This window comes from Triticum urartu, chromosome 6A (assembly GCF_056163025.1).
Source record: "Triticum urartu cultivar PI428250 chromosome 6A, HENAU_Tu73, whole genome shotgun sequence".
Taxonomy (NCBI): Eukaryota; Viridiplantae; Streptophyta; class Magnoliopsida; order Poales; family Poaceae; genus Triticum; species Triticum urartu.
The window spans coordinates 577,610,332-577,633,097 of record NC_141878.1 but is presented as its reverse complement, the minus strand read 5'-3'; the positions used below and the strand labels follow the sequence as shown (position 1 = coordinate 577,633,097).

Genomic DNA, 22,766 nt, shown 5'->3' with positions numbered 1-22,766 from the left:
GACTTTTTGGGAATTCATGAATAATTTTAAAACTAATAATATTTCTAATACACTCAACATTTTTTAAAAATCTTGAGAACATTTGATTCGTGATTTTTTTATAAACTTGTAATAATTTTTTAAAATTAATTTTTGTACATTCATGATTTTTAAAACATTTTTAACTTTATGAATATTTTCTAGAATTCACAATCTTTTGATTTTTGATGAACATTTCTTGATAGATGTCCTATAGAGCTAATGTTTTCTGCGAGTGATATTTCTAAGAGACACTCTTTGGTGTGTTCGATTTTGAAGCATGAATCTTAAGGTGGTGAAATGCGGCAATCCCCGCGAGGCACACTGTTCACTCCCATGCGCCTTTCCAGAAATGACACAATTGTTTTCTCCCATACATCATTCCTAGGGAACGACCCGTGTGTAGCATGGCACCCACTAGATGTAGCATGTCAAATACTTGAAGAATGTATAGTAGCCACTCTTCAAGGCATGGCAATTCATGTACATATGGGTAAGCCCTGTTTTTTCTTAGTCTGTCAATTCTCTCTGTTGCAACATGACAACTCCTTGAAACATATGACCATGTCTCTATTGCAGCATGTCAAAACCCCTAAAATGCATGACATTTTAACCGTATCATATGTTTCTTTAACACATCATATGTTTTTATTTTTAGGCATGAAAAATTTCTCCCTTTTTTTGGCATGACAAATATCTCTGTTACACCATGACAATTCTGAACGTTTCATCGGAGTGTTTCTTTTAGAGAACACCCCTAGTGGCGTCATTCGCTAGAATGAGCTTCCCAAGGGAATGTTCATCCGTGTCAAGGTCTTGACAAATGATAACTTGGAAAAGCGTAAATGGGAAGGTAATAAACGGTGTGCTTTTGCAATCAGGAAGAAGTAATAAATCATCTATTTGTATTCTGCCCACTTGCTAACTTACTGTGGCAGACCATTCATGTAGCATTTAACGTAACTCTGCTCATCTGGGTTACACATTTATGTGGGAATTGGTTAACTAGGATTGAGGCTAAAAACGCGGCACATATTCGTGTAGGAGTATGTGTATTACTTTGGGCCATTTAGAATTGTTGGAATGATGTTGCCTTTAACAGACAAATCGTCACAAAATTTCTACATGTTATCTTTAGGGCGTCAGCTTGGATCCATACATGGTCATTACTTAGCCATGTGGACCACAGAGAGCTTATGGATACCGGGTGCAACCGATGAAAGGTGGTTGCACGGGATATATACAACCAGTTTGGATGGAGGTCCAATAATAAAATATGTGTTTAGTCATCTTAATCTATTTTCGCCGGTTGTGGCATATTATTTTTTTGTAATAGTTTTGTAAGACTTTTAGAGACCTTGTTCGGAACCTGGATCTTTAATAGTATGGTTGTGTGCATCAAGAGATGCAAAGCCCGGGGTTTTTTCTTCTTTTCTATTTTTTTAAAAAAAATCCGTGTCAGGGTCTTTCTTTAGGGAACGTCAGCCCCTTATTAGGATCCTATCTTTAATTTGAATATTTTTATTTTTACTGTTTATATGTTTTTAAAAATATATTTAAAAACCGGCTGAAAAAAAAGGAAGAGAAAAAACTGAGTGAAAAACATTTGTTGGAGTAGCCTCCAATATTGGGATCCAATTGGAGTGTTTTTGACTGACTCTTTGTGCTTGCTCCCCAACAGGCCTCCACGAGCTCGGCCTTCTTCCTTGCCGTGTTTGTCTCCACGAGCGAGTGACACCAGCCGGCCCACGTCGCGACCTAAGCCCTCGCCGGAAATCCCCCACTTGCGCCGACTCTATCAGTTACGGCTACCAATCGCTCCGCCCTTCCCTTCTCCTCTCTTCTCAGCGGCAGTCACCAGCGCCGCCGCCGCCGCCCCCGGACGCGAGCTCCTCCACCGGCGTCTATCCCGAGGCATGACCGGCGCTGCCCCCGCCCTCCTCCACCACCACGGTACCGCGCAGTTTCCCCTCCCCTCCTCGACCCGCCTCCCACCCCACTGTTTCCGGCTACCCGTCTACATGCGCAGCGCGCGCCGTAGGGTCCAGTTTCGTCTAGGGTTTCGGGATTTCCGCGGCGCGAGGAGCGGCCTGTCTGCTCCACCGCCGCTGCCGCCCACCGCGCGTTTCCCCTTGTCTCTGCGGCGTCCAGCAGTGGTACACTGACCCGTAGCAGTGGTAGCCAGGAGCAGCAGCAGCAGCAGCAGCACTGCGGTGCTGCGCTAGCAGTAGTTAGGCCGCTGCGTACGCACCCCTGTCGCAGAGAGGCTCAACGTGTAGGAGCTCACCCTTCTTAATTGATGGCAGAATCATACATGTGCGCGCTCCCCTAATTGTTATCACTGGTGAATTTTGAGATGGATCCTATATGCTTACCCTACTAAGGGGCGGTGCTAATTCGGCTTACAGAGAGAGTGGTTTGGGACAATACTCCTATCTCTTTTATGTTGGAGCATTTCTGAATTTATGTTCTCCCTGACGGCATGCCTAATGGACAGGCAGAAAAATGTGGCCTGGTTTACCTGCAATAACCACCTCGTTAGGTACTAAGAGGGGATTTGAATCTATTTCTTATCCTCATTCCTCAGCTAGCTGTAGTGGTGTTTGCTTCTGGCCCAGATTATGCAAGTTGAGCTGCTTTATTTAGATTTATATATGCCAATCATGTTGTGCTCAAGGCAGTGTATATCAATTTGCCATGTTTATTCATATATGAATATGATAGCCGATTACCTATTAAGTGGATTGGGGGTTTATAAACCACTCAAGTGGAATATGTATGTATGCAGTATGCACATTAGATGGCATGTGCAGCTCACACTTCCTGCAGTTCTACAGCAACTGCCTAACTATTTTGGGGGATCGTCCCTTTAGATGCCTTGCACTGTCCTCTCTTCCTGGATTGACTTAAATGTTGCCCGTTAGATGTCTGCTAGCGCAAATTTTCCCGCTATCTGAAATCTGAACTTGTTCAAACTGGACACGAGACACTTGGTTTCCCAATTTAATTCATACAAGACTGCTGTTGCTCGCTATTTCCGTGTTTGCCGCTAGGAGCAGGCGCTTGTACTCGATTGCACATGGTGTAAACGTGCATCTCTTCTGTGTCGTTTGGCTTTAATTAGGATGCATATGTTAGTTGATTCATGAATATGCACAGAGCAACTGTATGGCGTTCTCCTCCACTAATCAAATAGCTCTGTATGTATTTTAGAGATCGACCGACAGGCCACGTTAGCTGGCTCATACTCATTAACCCGTCTTATGATCTGTTCAGGATTGAGCTGTGCCTGGCAGCAATTCATGTTGTGATACACTCCTCTTTTATTCATGACTTACATTTAGGGATGAAAGTGACTGGAATATTTGTTATTTCCCATATGAGCTACTTCTGAAGTGCAGTCCATTTTCTTTCAGTTGTCAAATGCCTTGTCTTTTCCTTGAACGCCGCAAGTTACCTTTATGCATGTGTCTATGATGAAGTGAGTTTTGCCCATGTGGATCTTGATATGGCTGTTGCCAGTTTGGTCAAAACTTAAAAGTGTTATTGTTCGTAATGCCATTGTTTGTTTCCTCGAATATAATGTTTATTTTCAAATTTCACCTCTGTCTGACATGCTGCATACTGTTCCATCTTAAGCTGCCTATTTCCCATTAGTCCACCAAGCTTCTTCCAAAGCAATAACTGATGTATACTGTTTATTTTTCTGTCCAGGAGTTTCAAGCAGAGGGACCTTACCTGTCTATCATGGCAATTGCAGATTCGTCCCAGGATCTTGTTTCCTCAGCAAATCAACTATTTTGGGACCATTGACTGTGTCTTTGGTTTGTGGTGCTAGCCCCAACAACCATAGACCAAGGAATCCAGATATCTCACGACAACAGAAGAGGGGTTCATCATCAAGGGGGAAAAGCAAGCCATTCCAAGAAAGGGACGACTCTGAGAATAATGATGAATTTGATAGTGATACAGTATCCTCCAAAAATGGACCACCTATGTCTTTGACAAGCAACTCACGCCCCCATGCAACATCAGCTCCAGGGGAAAGGGAAAAGGAGATTGTAGAGCTATTTAAAAGGGTTCAAGCACAACTGCGAGCCAGGGGAAAAGGCAGGGAGGACAAGAAGCCTGAACCTGCAAAATCTCAGGGTGAGAAGGGAAGTGTCGATTCCCTTCTTAATCTGCTCAGGAGACACTCGGTGGACCAAAAACGGAAGAGCAGCGATGAGAAAGAACAGAATTTTGATCAGACATGGAGAAGCAGTGATTCTGGAAACAAGCAAAGTTCAAGGATATTTGGCACGAAGAACGACGTGCAGGAAGGGCAGAAGCCACCTCCTGCAACCTTCCAGAGACCGCCTTCAAGCTTCAGGCGAAGATCTCCTGTCCCTGGGGTTAAGTTTCAGCTTGTTACCAATCCAGAAGCTGGTGCCAAGCCTGTCGTCAATGGCATGACCGATGCTGTGCTGAAAGCCAAGACGCCACTGGAGGACGAGACTGCTCAAGATGAACCTGATTCAGTCTCCCCGTACGAACCCGACTCTGTGCTAGCACCAGAAGACGCATCTTTGGATGACTTTGTTGTTTCAGATGATGAGTCAGACGTGCTGGATGCCGATGAACCTGAAGATTATCTGGAACCGTTGGATGATGTCGACGACATTCCAGATAGCAGCGCATCCCTTGATGACAGTCTGGAAGGTAGTCCTTCCGCGGAAGCTTCCGACCTGAGCTCGCTCAAGGTCACGGAGCTGAGAGAGCTGGCGAAGTCTCGAGGACTCAGGGGCTACTCGAAGATGAAGAAGGGCGACCTGGTCGCACTACTGAGGGACGCGTCCTGATCCGCTGGTGGCGGCAGTCCCGCTCGAGCCCACCGTTTTGCTTCCCTTCTGCCATGGCCATGTGCCCGAACGACCCTCCATTCCTATTTCGCCAAGACCAGGCCCTTTTTCTAGGTAGAAAGTTGTAAATGAGCAAGGTTAACTTTTCTCCTTTCATCGCCGCCGCGGATCTGTTGCTGTCATGTCCTAGTTTCTTTAGTTGATTAGCCGGACTCTGTTAGGGTTAAATAAGCAAAAGCTGTAAGCCGTGCTGGGGCATTTGTTTCCGTGCTGTACCGCTGGTGTTGTAGGCAAGGCAATCTTGGTTTCCCTCCTCGATTCGGTTGGTCACTCGTCAGTGAGCGTGTAAGGCTGCAGCGGTCCGTTGATACTGTTCTGATTTCGTTGTGCTCGTATCAGTCTTCGGTGCATCTAACAGGGTCTGGATGCATGCTGCCATCCCCTGGTCGATTACCATCTCTTTTATCATGGATATGAAAAGGATACCGGCACTTCATGGATCATGGTAATTCCTGATGCCTTTTCTCCTTTCTTTTTCTCTGCAGCAGAGGCTGGCCGGCTGGCATTTGGCAATACGGCGCGCCAGGACTGCGGCTGCAACCTGCAGCTTTCCTCGTGATGAAGAAAGCAAAGCAATGGAGTCGATGGCCTCGTCAGCTCAGTCGCAGTCCATTATTGATCGGCTTCTGTTCCTTGTGCTGGCCGGCCGCCAAGGTAAGGAAGTAAACACGCATAGCTCACTCAGCCTGTGATCCACGCACTCCTTGATCCATGCCGGTGTCTCTGCTTTGGTGTCTGGGGGCCGTCGGATCTGGGCGACTGGACGGTTAGTTGGCCAGTCTCACGTGGCCCTGCTTCCTCGTCCTGCGCTGCGCTGCGCTCCCAGGGCCTGGCTGGCTGTGTCTGTGACTCTGTGTGTGTGTGGTGTGAAGCACTGATTAAAGCTGCCCCATTTTGATACGGCCGCAACGGTGCATGGTACCCTCTAGCGGCAGCGGTGGTAGCCAGTTTCAGTCTCAGTGTGTGTCCTTAGGAAAGAATATATATAATGTCATCAAAAGAAAAGAAGAAGAACGAAACATTCCCCGCAAAAAAAGAAGAAGAACGAACGAACGCACCCACGGATATATATAATGGGTGTGGCTAGGTTTCAATCGACTAAGATTTAATCAAGTCTTAGCCAAGTGACATAACATGCAATAGAGAAAAGTAAAAAAACTGAAAAGAAAATTTTGCACGAATCTCAACGTAAGATCTTATGGATATATCATCGACTTAGACTTCTTTAAGTCTTAGTCGACTGAGACTTAGCAAAACTGATATATAATGTACTCGGTTTGTCTCATTATTATTTTTTGTTAAGAGCTACCCTGACATCCAAATGCTCTGACATCTTTTTTCTCGAGAGTACGCCAATGGCATACCTTAATTTTATAGAAGGGAGAAGGTTTAATTACAAGAGCCTACTGTGGGTGCGAACACCTACACAGGCACACTGACACCTTACACCAAAGAGAAATAAAGGTCACTCTCTCACAAAACGATCTAAACCACCTACTCCAAATCTTGCGTCCCTCCACTCTTTCACCTCGTCCAAGGCCATGTCTACCAATTGTCGCACCGCCCTCTGCTGTTGTTGTCTGTTGAAGACCCTCGCATTCCGCTGCTTCCATATCAACCAAGAGGTCCTATCACGAAAGAGTCGAACCCTCTTCGCGATTTTCCGGAGAAGTGTAGTCTTTGCCCAAACCACCAATCCTGGAATGTGTCGGTGGTGGAGGGGATGCTGATATTGATTTGGAGCCTGTCAGCACATCCATGCCAAACTTCCCTCGTATAGAGACAATGTCCGAAAATGTGATCCACGTTGTCTTCTTCCTGTAGGCAAAGGTAGTAGGGTGACGGGTCGTCCTACAGCCCGTGTCTCGCACGTGGGTCGGACGTCCACAGGCGGTATTTGGTTGTCAACCGCGCAAAGATCTTACACTTCAAAGATGCCCAACTCCTCCAAATGCACCCGTCTGTAGGAGATCGCTCATGACCTATACACAACCTCTTGTAAACCGACTTCGCCGTGTAACTGGTGGAGGGATCAGCCGGCCAAAGGAACTTATCCGGTACATGTTGGTCTCGGGGAACTGTTGCAATTGCGAGGCAAAGGTTGGCCACTATGAACACAGTCATCTTTCTTCATTTTTTTTGGAATTTCTTGAATTTATTTATAAATTTAAGCAATTTTTTGTTCAATCCCGGGCTCATTGAGCCTGGGAGCTAAAACGCCTCTATCAAAAACGAATATCCAATTCTGAGCCCGGGCCTATCTGCACCTGGTGAACAATAAATTAAAAACTAATACTAGAAAATTTTTAAAAAATTCAATTTTTTTGTGAAGAGACCACTACTTTGTCTAGTCGCCTAGCTTTAATTGTTTCTTTCTCCTTCCTTGAGTTTCAGACATGGACATGCATGCATACATAATGGGACGAAACCCAACAGAAAGTGGGAAGAAAGCAATTTTTCAGGGGGGGTGGGCCCTTCCCACCTCCTAAATCCAATCCTAATCATCCATGTTTGCGTTGCTACTCCGCGAAGTGTGTAAAAAATCTCCCCGTGAGCCATGGGCGGTGTGGCAGCTGGTCCAGTCCAAGCACGGCACGGCACGGCCGGAGAAAGAGCAACTGTTGAAACTCATCTTGGAATTAAAGCAGAACGAACGGAGCTAGCTAGCCGGGGGTTGGCCGGGCTAGCTCCACTATTGTTAGGGCGCAGGGAGGGCGCGGCCGACACTGTTCACCGGCAGCGCCGTGCACGGGACAGGCAGCAAGCACGCATGCATAGTGCGCGCAGTAGTTCGAAACCGAGGCCGCGACTAGTCTACATCACCCGCCCGGCCGCGTATATCTGGACCATATGCGTGTGTCCATGCCAACGCCAATGCCAACGCCAACGCCATGCATGGGCGCATGTGTGCCGCTGTGCGCTTGCATGGGTGGGCCGGCCGGTGCACGCACGGACGGACGCGCATGTTATACATGCGTGGCCTCATCGATCTGATCCGCGAGGTGTGTGACAATCGGGCATGCATGATGGTTCTACGTACAGCTCCTGGTCTCGCGCCGCATGATGGTTCTACGTACGAATAAGCCACGACGTACGACGTGGCTAGCTACCTTGGCATGCAGTTGGCACGGCGATGTGCGAGACCGGCCGGCAGTGATCATACTCGTACGTACGTACGTGCGTACGTGCGTACGCTTACACGTGGAACGTGCGAGGCAGTGGGCGCACGGCATGCATGCATGCCTGAGGAGTTTGTCCCCCGGCCCTCCTCTGATCGTCAAGTTTGTTTCCCCCTCACACCGAGACGGCGAGCCCCCTACGTACCTAGGGCACTGTTGGCGCTGTCACCGTCTAAGTTTAGCCATGGTCCTCAGTCCTCACGGATGGGACGACGCCGATGATGCACAGGCAGGGTCATGCGGCCAGCGAGGGAGCACGGCGCTGACCACCCGGCCGGCCGGGCTCGCGCGCTCCCCCTGGTCCCCGGCCGTGGCGGGGCGTACGTACAGCGACGGAGCCACGGAGCGTGCCGGCCTGGGCTCGCTGCATGCACCGCGACTTCTTCCTCCGGTCGACCGATGAATGGAGTGGATGATTGGCGACGCACTGTGCGCGCGTAGGCCCCGGCCTTTTAAGGCCACAGTGAAGTCGGCGTACGCCTACACATGGTGTGTATGTGTGTCGTGCTGGCCGCCGGCCCCATCCACACGTCGACGCACATAAACAAATAAACAAACACGTACGTACGTACGTACAGGCACACACTTGTTATCATATGGCCGCCACCAAAACGGCCACCTTTTGACCGGCCCAAATATGTTCAACGTACTACAACAACACCAACAACAACATAGATAGAGGACTCCTACACATCTACTCGGCCGGTCACATCCATGGATGATCCTACAGCGAACAGCTACAGCCGTCCGTCCGTCGCGCGCACCCCTGGGCTGGGCTGGGCTGGGCTGGGCTGTCTAGTCGTGGCGAGAATCAGAATCTGAATCAGAGGAGGAGGTGGCGCTGTCTGTCGCCCGCTCGCATGCATGTGCATGCATGCCTGCCTGACCGGACGGAGCCGATCGAGCCGCCGCTGTGCAAGCACAGTGTCAGCCTAACCTTTGTAGGCGCAGCTCCTGCCCAGCCCGGCCGCTAGCTAGCCAGCCAACTGCATCCTTCCTCTGATTAATGATGATAGGGTGCGGCTCGCAAGCGTACTTGCGCACATACTCGCCAACGCCAACGCCAACGCCAACGGGGATGCAGGTGGCCGTGGAGAGGCAAATGGTCAAATGTGGCAGGGCATAAACTGTACGTGTGCGCATGCACGGCGCTCAATCCCAGGCCGGCTAGCAAGCTACTCCAGCTGTGACCTGCGAGTGAGTGGGATCGTGGTCGTGGTGTGACCGTGTGGGTATGCATGGCCGGCGCGCCAACGCCATGGCCATGGCCATGAACTGCGATGGAGAGGCACTCGTATGCATGCCATTGCCATGTACGCGCGCGCCTAACTCAAGTACTATGCTACTGGTCAGTCGTATGCATGCATGCTGCGCCAGTGGTGGTGATGGTGGTGGTGGTGGTAGAGTGCTAGCCTCTCGGCTAGGTAGCCACTTTGCTCTACAGTCGCGGCCTGGGCCTCGCGCTTTAGCTGCATGCCTTCCTTTATTTGGACAGACATTCCATGGCTCGCCAAACTCCACTGCTCCTCCGCTTGATTGCCTACCATGGCCATGGTCATGGCCATCCCCATCCCTCCTCCCACACCTTTCTTCCTTTACCCCTACTATATGCTGTGTGCTGCTTACATACAGAATCCCCTACATAGCCACCCTGTAGTGTAGTGTAGTAGAGTAGCTTAAGCTTACCACTACCACTACTTACCCATGTCTTCTCGGACTACACCACACACTACGTACCACTACTGCTCATCCATGTCGATCAGCTCCCATTCGTTGTTCAGCAATCCGGACGCGCGCCTTTTCCCTGGCCGCCCAGGACCAAGCATGCATGCATGTTAACAATCCCATTTACTCATGCATGCATGCAGACGTACACTACTCAGGAACTCGCTCACTACAGCTATGTAGCTAACCTATACTCGTGTAACGCACGTACACGTACGTGCCGTGTCTCCTCTCCTCGCAGCTACTATATATGTACACCATGCATGTGGGTTATCCTTGTTGCTAGTCCAAGGAGTAGATGGATGGCATCCACGAGCGGATATTGATGTGACAAGAGGACACATGTGCATGATGGTGTGTTCATTATTGATCGATTCTGTCAATGGCCGAGACCGTCTTGTCCCCCTCACCGATTTATTGGCTAGTTGGGTGCTACATTGACAAGGCTGCTAGTCCCTATCACTGTCACCAGATTCCATACACATCCAAGTTAATTAACTTGCCAGATACACATCATAAGGAACCTGTTTGCAGCCACAGACAGCCAGTCGTTTTCTTGATTTAGATAGGACCGCAGTTCCTCACACACAAAGTTAACCACACCAAAATATCGTATGCGTTGATGGCTACAGCCATCAAAGTTCTAAACCACAAGCTATAATTGGTAAGTATTTTGACTTTTCAATCAGACTCCTCTTGCACATTGCGCCTTCATTGCATCAAGATAGAACCAATATTTTGAGCGGTGAGCGAGGGCAATACGTAGCACTATCAATTGACACAAACGTCATTTTCTCATGGGGATCTTCCCTTCCAGATATATAAGCTAGGATGACAAGACAAGCCACCTTCATTTATGAGATGATGGAGGTCATCTATGCTCCCGTGCGGACATGTTGATAAATTAAGGAGATGTGTTTGCAATCAGACAATTTGCCTTGTTTTAGTTTTTACTTTCTGGAGCTATTGATCCATAACAACCACTCTGTAAACACTGTGTTATCGTATGGGAACACCTATTGGGCTCAGGTCTGCTTGGGCGGGAGGATACATAAACACTACTATAGTTGCGTTTTGCCCATAAATATTGTTTTGAATTAGCTCAATGCCATCCTGACCTTTTTTGTTTTGTTTGTACTTATATCCGTATACATTCTACCCATAAACACTGTTGTAATTATCTTTGCCCTGATTAGGAGCCAGGGCGCAATGGCATTCAGGAGATAATAAACCAGTTAGATGTTCCCTTAAAATTTCCTTGTTTCTTGAATTGGTCATCTTCATAGCATGTGCCATCTGGAACACCCGCAATGATTTTATCTTCCAATGCACTCCTCAAGGTTAGTGTGCTTGTAGGAAGTGGTTCAAGGAGGAGGTCAACTGGATACTTTTTAGGGCACAGAGGCAAAATACATAGACTTTGAGGCATGGGTCAAGTCTTTTAGATAACTCTCATTCTAGGTCTAGTTGATGTATATTTTCTTCATTGCTTCTCACTGTTGCCTATGGCAGAACTATTGCTATTTTTTGTGGAGAGCTGAACTATTGCCAACTCTATCACTAACTTTGTAAACTCGTGAAAATTTATAAAAATACTATGAGCTGTCTCAATAAAAAAAATACTCTTCTGGAAAACCTAAAAGAAATCAGAAAATGATCATTTATGTAAGATGACCCAAAGTTTATGACCCATGCGGAAAAATATACAGTACATACTTACTTTTGCACATACCAAATAATATTTTATAACACAAATTACATCCATAGACTTCATCATGTAATTTACTAGCATGATTTTCTTCATCGAATATTTTTTGGTAGTCAATGCAACTTTAATTTAAAAATTGCGTGCAACTAACCATTTTATAAAGAAATGTACGCATGGTGCCACACTTTTTTTTTCCTGCAACTCTATCTTTCTCACAATGTACCATGGTAAAGTACTCCACATATATTACACATCACGGTTTTCTTTATGGGGCAAAGTTGGAAGAGGGGGAGGAGGAGTAGGATCCTATAAGAGGCTCGTGCCCTTAATTTTATCTTAAGAAAACAAAATCAAAATGGCAGCATTTCATATGTTGTGAACTTTATTTACACTAGAAAATTTTGGCTCAGAAGGCAGTCTGGTTACTGGCCGATCAATAACCAAAAAGGCCTAGTACGTGCACTAAATACACTTCGAAATAGTTATTCTTTGGTCAACATTGACGGCGAAACCATAAATCTACGTAACTTGCATACTACTCACATTATTCCTGCTATTCAAAAGCGTAAATGTATGGGAGTAGTGGGCACCAAGGTGCACAGACGTTTGCACGTATGCAAACAGTAAAGGGAAGAACAAAGAAAAAGAAGAGCTAGGTAGAGTGGGGATTGGAACGAACCAACAAACGTCGCCCATCCCTGCCTATCTTTTGCCCCTCTCCCCAGCCGTGCAAGGCGTATTCTACCACTTCTATCCTTCACAGTTCACGCCATCTCTCCCTAATCATTCCGGGGCCTTTTTGACTGATTAGGATGCATGTATCCTGGCGGGCGTCGTCTTCGTCGCCGTGCATACGGTGGAGCATCTCCCGCGGCCCCCGCCGCAACAGTGCCGATCCACCGGCCGCCTGCCGCTAGCTAGCTAACTCCATGATACGCCCCGGGCCGGCCGGATACCGATCGACCGGTCGGCGTTCCGGCCGGCCCCAGAGGAGAGGACGGAAAATATATCTGGTTCCTCTCTACCCCCCCTCCTTTGATGTTACTTGATGATTTGATTGTTGGACTGCGACCAATCATGTCTGTTCAACTGCTTACAGTGTACGTAGCCGTCGCCTCTTTACTTTCTTCTGTGCCCCCACTTTCGAAAGTGAAACATGCATGACGTGGATTAGCCGTCCAATCAGCTAGCATGAGATCGAATTCGCTATCTGGTTTGGCATCGTACGTGTACATGCATGATTCGTTTTATTTACTTGCGTGAGAGCTAGAGAGGGGCAAGGAAATATTAGGGTTTTGGATGTAGTGAGTGAGGTCGGGAGAGGACATGGCCAGATCTAGCTAGCTTAGCTTAGGTAGGTTGGGATCGAGGAGGGGTACTAGCGCACCACTGTAGTGTGTATCCTGCCCGCTGCCGGCCGTCTCTCGTGCCGGTCGATTCCAAACGGAAGAAATTTTTTACTACCGCATGCAACTGAGTTTCACTTGTCACTGTCGTCCTCCTCCCCCCCCGTCGTCCCAAACGACTTTCAAACTCTTTCTCCTGACAAGCGACAGTACTACTACTGGCCACCAGATCAAGAGAGAGAGAGTGGTGGTGGGTGATCGAGTGAGTGCGTGTTCCTTGAACATGCATGCATGTGTGGTCGACGCATGGGCCCACCTGCAGAGAAGACGACCGTTGTGGGAGTCACTTGTTGTTGACGTGTTGTAATTAATTCCAAGTGGAAAAATTTTCCTAGCTTATTAGCCTGTCACGTCCAGGAGAATTATTGAGCCGGGCGCATGTCGCTTCGCCTGCTGCCCGGCATTTCACACATTCGCTGGTCTCCTCTGCTTCAATTCCAGTCGCTTCATTCATAGGAGGAGGAAGGAGGAGGAGTACACTGCTGGTTTAATTTACTGCCCCTTTATTTATTGGGTCCAGATACACAGAGATTAGATTCTGTCCACGCATTAAATATGTCTCCTGCCCTAGCCCATGATCAACAGATCTAATCCCAGAATGAGTGGTTTAAATCGTCCAGGACATAGCTAGATCCCCTTCCATTTTTTTCACTTCTAAAAAAACAGTTTGATCTAAAATGAAAACAGGGTGGATTTTTAGCACCTTATTTTAAATACTTTAATATCACACTCTGAGTTTTTAAAAAAAATCCGACAAGAATCGTACATGATGATATGGATGTATATTACACGTGTATTGTTTGGTGATGAAATAAGTAAACATGTGAGCTATATAAAATTGAAAAAAGAAATATGATTTATGAATAGTGAATAATGCATGCATTGTTCATCTTTCCAAAATCACGATTTTATCATTTTTGTGTAACTCACATGGTTACTTATTTCATCATCAGAATTTGCACATGTGTATACATCCACATGAACATGGTGAATGCTTTTAGGAATTTTTTGAAACATCAAAAATACCATTTTGGCACTATCCCCCCCCCCCCACACCCCACCCCCCAAAGGGAAATGCTAAAAATTTGGCGTTACTTTTTAAAGCATGGAAAATCAAACATTGTTATGGCAAATTACGTGTCACGAGCATGGCAATTCTCTTCAGCAAGTGCAGCAAATCCCGATAAAAAAGCTAACATGCCAGGATTTGCCATGCAAGTACAGCAAATCCCGGTAAAAAAACTTAACATGCCATGATTTGCCATGCTTGCTGAAGGGAATTGCCAGGCTCGCGACACGTTATTTTGCATAAAATACGTCCAATTTTCCATGTTTGAAAATCTAACATCAGATTTGCAACAGGGCCTAAAAAAAGTAACACACTACTGTACACAAATGCTCTTTCTCGCCTAAACGGAAATGCATTGCTCCTGCCAGTTCCTAAAAAAAAGTCTGGCCATCTATAATGAAAATGTCACGGCACCCAAAACATCATAAATGATATTACTAGAATTATCAACAAACAATTTTTATGCGAGGAAGGATTTTCGTGCATAAATTGATGACCAAAATACCATCTTGAAGACCGCAGGTCAATGTCTAGAAAGCTCATATATTAGGTTGTGGGCAGTACAAGAAAATGTGTCAACAACATGACAAACCATACTAGGTTTTTGAAAGGAAGTTGCAGGAGAAAACATTATAGTAATGTAATTCCTTATACGGTGATAGTGCAACATCGTCTATATATCTTGAGAAATCTCAATACACACACGTGTGCTTGGAAGAAAAGTCACATGGATTCAACTTTTTTGTTCTTGACATTCTCCTTCAGTTGTAGCTCCATCCTACCTGGCCACCATTGTTCCCCATTGCCGTTCTTCCACCAACATAGACCCCACCACCACATTTTTCTCTTAAAAATGATCACTGCAAAACCATAAAACTTTCACTATATCTTGAAAAAATGGGGACGACAATGTCTAGGCTCAAAATATCGGGATCTCATTTGAGGGTGAACACTATAGATCATCAAAAGATTCAAGAGGTTCAATGCATATCATATTCAACAGATGAATAACAAGTGGTGCCTAGACTTGACATGATCCTGCCATCGAGGCAACACATCATTATGGTCAAGATATGTGTTGTTTGGGAACCATGATCCCCAGAGAATAACAACATTTGGGTCCTCATAGTGGTAGAGGGTGAGCTCCTATAAACAACATGAGAGAAATTATGCCCTTCGACAATCAACCGCTAGTCGATGGCCTAGAATCCTGCAACAAAGAGGCGAAGGAAGGCATCACGGACTAGGCCACAAAAGTTGACCGATTACATCTTGGATGTGTGCATCATGATGATGCAGAAGCCGGGGCCTTCTCCTTTTTGAACAAAAAGGTTGACTGGTTACGTAGGTTAGGCAGAAGACTGGGGCAGTGGTGTATGGGAGAGCAAGTTTGGGAAGGTGAAGTCTAGGAGGGACGGATTACGAAGGGCATCATGTTGGAAAAAGGTGTTCCGCCCATTTCCATGAAGCGTGAAACTAATATTATTCTGGGTTGAAGTGTTGATTGCAATAACTTCCACAAGTATGAAAGGGTGAGAGCAAGGAGATTCAATTGAGTGGTAGTTTTCTTCAATAAGACCTTTAATGCAGGAGAGGCTAGAGGGGTGAAGAACCTTGTAAAAAAATCTAGGAGCATGCGTCTTTTGGGTAGATAGGGTTTTGTTGTTGAGACCACAAAACCTTTTAGGCTTGCATTTTTTTCCTTTCTAGGCAATGAATAGCACAGTTACAAGTTTCTTTGCTACCCAAAACAAGTTCTCCTAATTCAATAGAGAGAAGCACATATTTTGGGACAAGGAAATATGCCATAAAATAGATAACTAAACAGTCAAGGACAACAAAACTAACATTAAACAACCTCCCTTAGACATAAGCTTAGCTTTCCAACCAGTTAGGTATTTTTCTCATTTAGCAATAATGGGAAGAAAGGGAGAAGAGTGGAATTTCATGGAAGATATTGTAAGATCTAGATAGGATTTGAGATTGAAGAGATGTCATGGCCGAGCAGAGGTAACATTATATATCAGATCACCAGGAATGTGGAGATGGATCGATGAAGCTAGGTTTTGCTGAAGTTGAAGGCTATGCCAGTGGCAGTGGCAAAATTATCTAGAAATTTTTTTCAGGGTAAGAGCTACAAAGGAGGTTTGACAATAATTAGGATGTCGTCGGCATACTGCAGGATGGGTGATAGGAGAGTGTTTTTAAGGGGGGTGGGAAAGAAGGTGGTTGTGATGGCCTTTAGCGAAAAGTCTCTAAAGGTGCTCAATGACGATATGATCAAGGGCGGCGTCAGGACCCAAGCAGCCCGGGCCTCCGCCTAGGGCGTGGAGAAGAAACACTTCGTCACTATAGATACTATAGCACTATAGCACAATGTAGAACACTATAGCTATAGGTGCTGGCACGGGGCGTGTGATGTTCCTGACTCCGCTACTGGCGATGATACATGTATGGGGGGGAGCGGATTCCCTTAGTGAAGACTGGTTTTTTAGTTTATCTTATCTCTATAGACTTCATGGAGGAGGATAGCCATTTTACCAGTGGAGAGGATTTTGTGGATCCAAGAATACGAGCGCGAAAGGAAGCCACGAGCTTTAAGATGAGGAGGATCCTAGTCAATGGAGTCGAAGGCTTTACTAAAGTCTTGCTTGACCACCTCGGCGGGAGCTTTTGGGCATGATAGTAGTTTAGAAGTTCTATTGCAAAAAAAAACCCTGAGATGAAGCATGCGTGGTCACTGTTCATGAGGAGGGGATGATGGGTTTAAGCCTAGTGGTTAAGAGGTTATGAATGACTTCCATGGGGCAGATTTGAAGTGATAAGGGCCGAGCTAGAAGTGTCATTTTTAGGAGAAGCACGATATGAACTGGGTTGAAATGTTTTGTCTAGAGAGAGGAGTTGTCAAAGGAGTAGAATCATGAAAAGATGAGGGGTTTGAGATGACTCTAGTATTTTCTATAGAAACCTTGGGGTAGAAGTATGTTATTTCCCAGTGGAGGTCGACAAGATAGTGAAGTTGGGGAATAAGGCTACGGTAGGCATTTGAGAGAGGAAGTTACATGTAGAGTTGGAAAGGTGACCAAGACCAAGAAGGTTAGTGCAAAAGTATTGAGAGTGTGTACTTACGGTGTTGGGAAGCACACCAAGGTTGGCACAAGAAAGGGGCGGTATTTTGATGCACGGCCGACTGATTCAGCATAAACATATGTTATACTAAATCATCCATAATTAATATGGATTAGAGGGCTTTTCTACTAAATCAGCGTTAATTAATTTGAATCGGAGGGAGTACTAATTTTCTATGGGTTCATTAGTATGTAATGTTTGCCGAAGGTTTGTAGGTTAAGCCCGTTAGAGCGAAACGAAAGCCTAAATGACAGTTCTTGCATGTGTTTGATGGGGTGGGGTGATCGGATTCACTTTGTCTTTGGACGGCAATGCTGCTAAATTTCATATTTTATTTGTAAACGGATCTTAAAAAGGGAGAAATTTTGTTGTAACAAACAGGGACCAAATATATATATACGTACAAATACAAATAGTAATGAGATGGGATTGGTGATGTCAGGTGGAACAGGGAATCTTGACCAGTAGTCAATGGCCTACTGTTTCCAAAACTATGGATACAATATATGTACGTACGTGTATATTCCAGGGACACACGTATATGATATTTGTGCACAGCGTACCATATTTCATGTCGTCTACAGTAGTAACATGAGTGGGCTGTTCCTTTGTGCCTCATTTTTCTATCAGTGCCCGTGCAACGCCGATGGAAGCACCATCCCATCCTAGTTGGCCGGCCGGCCACAGCCTGCAATGGCAGGATTAAAAAAGAAGAAGGAAGTGGCCATCACTCCAGATTATCCTGCAGTCATGTCATGCAGATGCAGGGCATGGAAGGAATTACATGCATACACTCTTCACAAGATGCATAAGTAAGTACGGCCTCCTCATGCAGTTCTCTTGCATGTTTCGCTTTTTTTTGCCTCAAGTCAAACTTAACTTTGACCAAGTCTGCAGAAAAACATCAACACTTATATATCTTTGTCAAATGTACATCAACATATTGCTCCTAAAATATGTATTTTTAAAATATTTATTTGGATTTATTAAGTACTCTCTCTGTTCACTTTTATAAGACCTTGTAGACATTTCAGACAACATGTAAAACAGGTCAATTTCAGTTGTCTGAAACAACTTATAAAAGTGAACAGAGGAAGTATTATATTTATTAGGAGATATTAAGTATTGATAGTTTTTCTATATATTAGTTTAAATTCAAAGAAGCTTGACTTGAGATAAAACCTCAGGCATGTTTTTTGAGCATGAATACTAGCAAGTTTTGTTTTACAAAATTAAGTCAGCGGTCGATACATGTAAATTTGGTGGAAGCATATGCGTTACTACAGGGACGGTGTGTGTTATATAAGGCTCGAGGACAGAAGAGTTTATGGAGATTATGACTTGGTAATTAAGACTTAATCTTCATGCTATTGACACCCCGTACATGATTGTACAGATAGAGATCAAGCCCAATTAAACCGACCCTAAGATTTTAAATACGCACGCCACACCACTGAAAAAGTAGCGCGCTACAGCGTTCTGAATCATGTCTCGCTAAATAAATAGGTGTATAATGTCTTACTAATAACACACAATAGCACGATATAGCACCTAATGACGTATTTTAGCGGCGGCACTATTTTGGTATAGCGTGCTATTTTTTTCATTGCGCCACACACCTTACACAACATATTTCAACAATACACAACAATTAATCTTTTGTGAATTTAGCCATGGCAGGATAGTGAACACAATCAATTTGATTCGACATTCTTTGTTTCTTATAAACGGCGAGGCCTCTGCGATGTTCCATATGAGGCATAACTAGGAAAATTAGATCCTGTTTGGAATGTAGGAAAATTCCCAGACAGGACCAGATACATCATCTAATTCAAAGTTGACAACATATAAGGAAGGCAATTCAAACCTAACCAAGAAAAGCCACAGAAAAACCAAAGAAAATAAAATGATGGAGCCATCTTGTTGCCTTCCTAGCCACCACTCTCTCCCTGTCTAAAGCTACCCTACCCTACCACCCCTCTCACCATCACTATACCCCCCACCTCACACCACACCGCCTAGCTAAAAGGTTAAAACCTATCTCCCCCATCCACCCCATCCCCCTCCCCCTCCCCTTCCTCCTCCTCTCCCTCTCACCTCCTCCAGCGCCATCCACTGTTCCTCCATCCCCATCTCTCTCCCCCTCCATCTTTCTCTCTCTGCAGGTTCTCCAGGATGGATTGACCACCTGAGCATGGCAATCTTGGGCTGCTGCTGCTGCTTGGGTGGGCACATGATTGGATCAGTCCTCACCACCGGCCGCTAGGCTCACACTCGCCTTCCAAGATTCCAGCACGCGCATGCACACGCGCTACGGATTTCGATCGATAGACTACTGCTGAACCAGCAGATTCAGGTATATATGCATCTCAACGCGTCTCCTTCACTTCCTTCCTCTCTTGGATCGATCGATCCATGTTCCGTAAATCTCCTGACCTAGCGAGCTCGCTTGAATCGGAGCAAGAAATGATGCGTCCTTCTTGGTTGGCCATGTCGCAATGCGCAGGGAAGCTAGTGAAGGAGAGCTAGCAGGGATGGATCACCACCATCACCACCACCACCACCATCATCACATGATCCCTGGACAGGAGCCTTCGGCCGGGGACGGTGCACCCCAGGACAACTTCTTCCTCGGCCCCGCCGGCGTCGGCATCTTCGGTGGCGTCGGCGGCGCGTCTGGGGCCGGCTCGTCCTCGTCTGGCGCCGCGGGGGGCGCCGGGACCTCGGCGGGTGGCAGTGGCGGAGGAGGCCCGTCGCCGTCAGGGTCGTCGCCGTCGCTGAGCCGGTACGAGTCGCAGAAGCGCCGGGACTGGAACACGTTCGGCCAGTACCTGAGGAACCACCGGCCGCCGCTGTCGCTGTCGCGGTGCAGCGGCGCGCACGTGCTGGAGTTCCTCAAGTACATGGACCAGTTCGGCAAGACCAAGGTGCACACGGCGGTGTGCCCCTTCTACGGCCACCCGAACCCGCCGGCGCCATGCCCGTGCCCGCTCCGCCAGGCCTGGGGCTCCCTCGACGCGCTCATCGGCCGCCTCCGCGCCGCCTACGAGGAGAACGGCGGCACGCCCGAGATGAACCCCTTCGGCGCGCGCGCCGTCCGCCTCTACCTTCGCGAGGTGCGCGAGACGCAGGCGCGGGCCAGGGGGATCAGCTACGAGAAGAAGAAGCGCAAGAAGCCGTCGTCGTCTACGTCGGCCGCCGCGGGGCCGTCGTCCGAGGGGAGCCCGCCTCCCGGCCCGTCCGGCAGCGGCGGGGGCGACACGTCGGCGTCGCCACACTTCATCATGCCGTGACTGTACCGTGAGTTTTCCCTAGCTAGGTGATCCATCTGAGCTAGCTAGCCGCCGCGCAACTTCTCTCCTTCTTGGGATGCCTGCAGTGCTGGTTCATCAACTACGCCAAGGCCGCCATTGTTCTTTACTTGCCTCCCCAATTGGCTTCTTGCATTTTGCAAAGGATTTCTCTCCTCCTTAATTTCCATTTGTTTCACTTCAAGTAAGGTCATTCGTGACGAGTACTAATTTGTGTCGTTGCTGTTAATTCTCTCTAGATTGAGATCAATTGGTAGCTGTTTGATTTTGTTTCTGCCTGTTTCAATTTGCTAGCTCCTCGTGAGAATCTCTAGCTAGTAGTAGTGAACTAGTGACCAGCGAGTCATTTTGGCATTGGAGAAACTTGCAAGAACAAAACTAGCATCGAACTATATAGAATTTGCTCTTGCGAAAAGAGCTTTGCTAACTAAGCCACAAGTACTTGTTGTATTGGCAGCAATGCTTCATTCATCGATATGTACTACTGCCGGTGGTTCCCATTGTTAGGAAAGCTAAAAAGGCACAGTTGAGTGATTTTTTGTCATGGTAGCTAAAGACAGGAACAACATGTGTTTGTGTACTTGTCTTGCTTTAAAAAGTGTACTTGTCCTTGAGCATCCATATGATCTATATATTGTCCAATTGCAAGTCATATATTTTTTTTCCTATATGCTATGGCTTGTTGTGCTAGCATTGTCACAAAAATTACAAAATTACTGCTTGCTGTTTCCTCAATATGCAAGGACATGTAGTGCTAGTTTGAACGATATGTAGTACCAGCTAGCTATGGGCAGCAAGCTTCACTTTTGCAGCACTGTAGAAAACTGCAAAGGGGCAACAGATAGATGAGGAAACAAACAAAGCCATGCAAAAGAAGAAAGAAAGAGAGGAGTCTTTTGAAAAGAGCAGAGAAAAGAAAGACGGGCAGGCACTAGAAATATATATATGGTTTCAATATCATCTGGCAACCCCTATTTTAGCCCATGCTTTGATGTTCCGGGCTCTCTTTCCATGTTCATGCTAGGATTACTGGATTTGGCTTGATTTGTCTTGGTTTGTCCCTTTCCTGATTTGAGTAGTAGAGATGCTAGATATATGCATGTATGCACACGTATATTTCCATCATGCATGCATGCCTTCAATCAATCATCAACCTGGAGTAAGAAATACATATGCTATTTGTGGTTAAAGTTAATTTGCTATCTTTGTTAGGCTTCACAGTTTATTCTTTCTGCCTGAAAACTATGGAAGGCAAGAGCCTAGAGCACATTCAGATTCCTGTTTAAACAGTTCTTACCTATCACTATCTTAGATTTTGCTTGTCCCTTCAATGCATAGTTGAGAAAAAAGGGTTTTCTTATGGAGAGGGAACGGACAAAATCTATCCTATTCCTTCTGCTACCCTGATAAGGGTATTGTTTATGATCAGATGCATTGTTCATATATCCCATAACCTTTTTTTCCTTCATAAACAACCAAATTGTAACAAGAGGATATGATCGGCTGCTTGGTTAATGTGGTAACTCCTGATGGAACTTTAGGATTCATTTTTTTAAAACACGTAGCTTCAATTTTAATTTGAATTTATGTCTATAAACCATTAAAACATGCATGATTGGAATTTAAGTCTCTCTGGACAGTATTCTAGATATTTTTGACTATCTGCCTCCTTGACTGTGTGTACTGTTGTACTAGCTCCAAATGGTTTGGATTGGAGTTTTGACGTTATCTCTGAAACAAATCAGTATATTCTTTTTATTAGAATAAATCCACTATATATTCATAGAGTAAGTCAGAGAGTATATATTAATTCTTGAAATTAAATGATAACCTGATAATATAAATTTGTACTTTATAGGTATGGCTAACTCTTGTTAATATATCCAAAAGTAGTTTCCATATCTCTAGATGTTCGTTGAAAGAACTGCAGCACAGTAATATTTGTGCTTATGTATCATCTTTTAGGTTATTTCTTATTTGAATTACTTTGTTAAAATACTACTCCTTCCGTCCCATAATATAAGATCATTTTTCAAGCCATGTTAGCTTGAGAAACGATCTTATGTTGTGTGACAGAGGGAGTATTTCATAGGCGAACAGTTTTGTCATAATTAAATTTACTGCACATAGGATGGAGTGATTTATACCTACACATCTTCAAAAGGGAAATCTGGATTTGTATGTCCGCAACTATTATTAACTGTGTAGGCTTTTTTTTTTGGCTAAGCCTTGATGTTCTTTCGAGCTAACAAAGATTAATCTCTCGACAAAAACATTTAGAATTGCATGAATCCATATTGCTCCCCCCCCCCTCCGCGCG

General features: G+C 45.8%; 2 protein-coding genes across 2 annotated transcripts; both read left to right on the top strand.

The window, feature by feature from the left end:
• Positions 1 to 1,746: 1,746 nt before the first annotated feature.
• On the top strand, positions 1,747 to 5,175 carry LOC125515294 (SAP-like protein BP-73). Its single transcript, XM_048680739.2, has 2 exons — positions 1,747 to 1,971; positions 3,733 to 5,175. Exons 1-2 carry the CDS (start codon positions 1,935 to 1,937, stop codon positions 4,857 to 4,859), a joined length of 1,164 nt encoding a protein of 387 aa, XP_048536696.2. The 5' UTR covers positions 1,747 to 1,934; the 3' UTR covers positions 4,860 to 5,175.
• A 14,027-nt stretch (positions 5,176 to 19,202) lies between these two features.
• Positions 19,203 to 20,652, top strand: LOC125512928 (protein G1-like6). The gene is made up of 2 exons (XM_048677989.2): positions 19,203 to 19,491; positions 19,642 to 20,652. The coding sequence occupies exon 2, from the start codon at positions 19,670 to 19,672 to the stop codon at positions 20,426 to 20,428; it is 759 nt and encodes a 252-aa protein (XP_048533946.1). The 5' UTR covers positions 19,203 to 19,491; positions 19,642 to 19,669; the 3' UTR covers positions 20,429 to 20,652.
• The last annotated feature ends 2,114 nt before the right edge of the window (positions 20,653 to 22,766 follow it).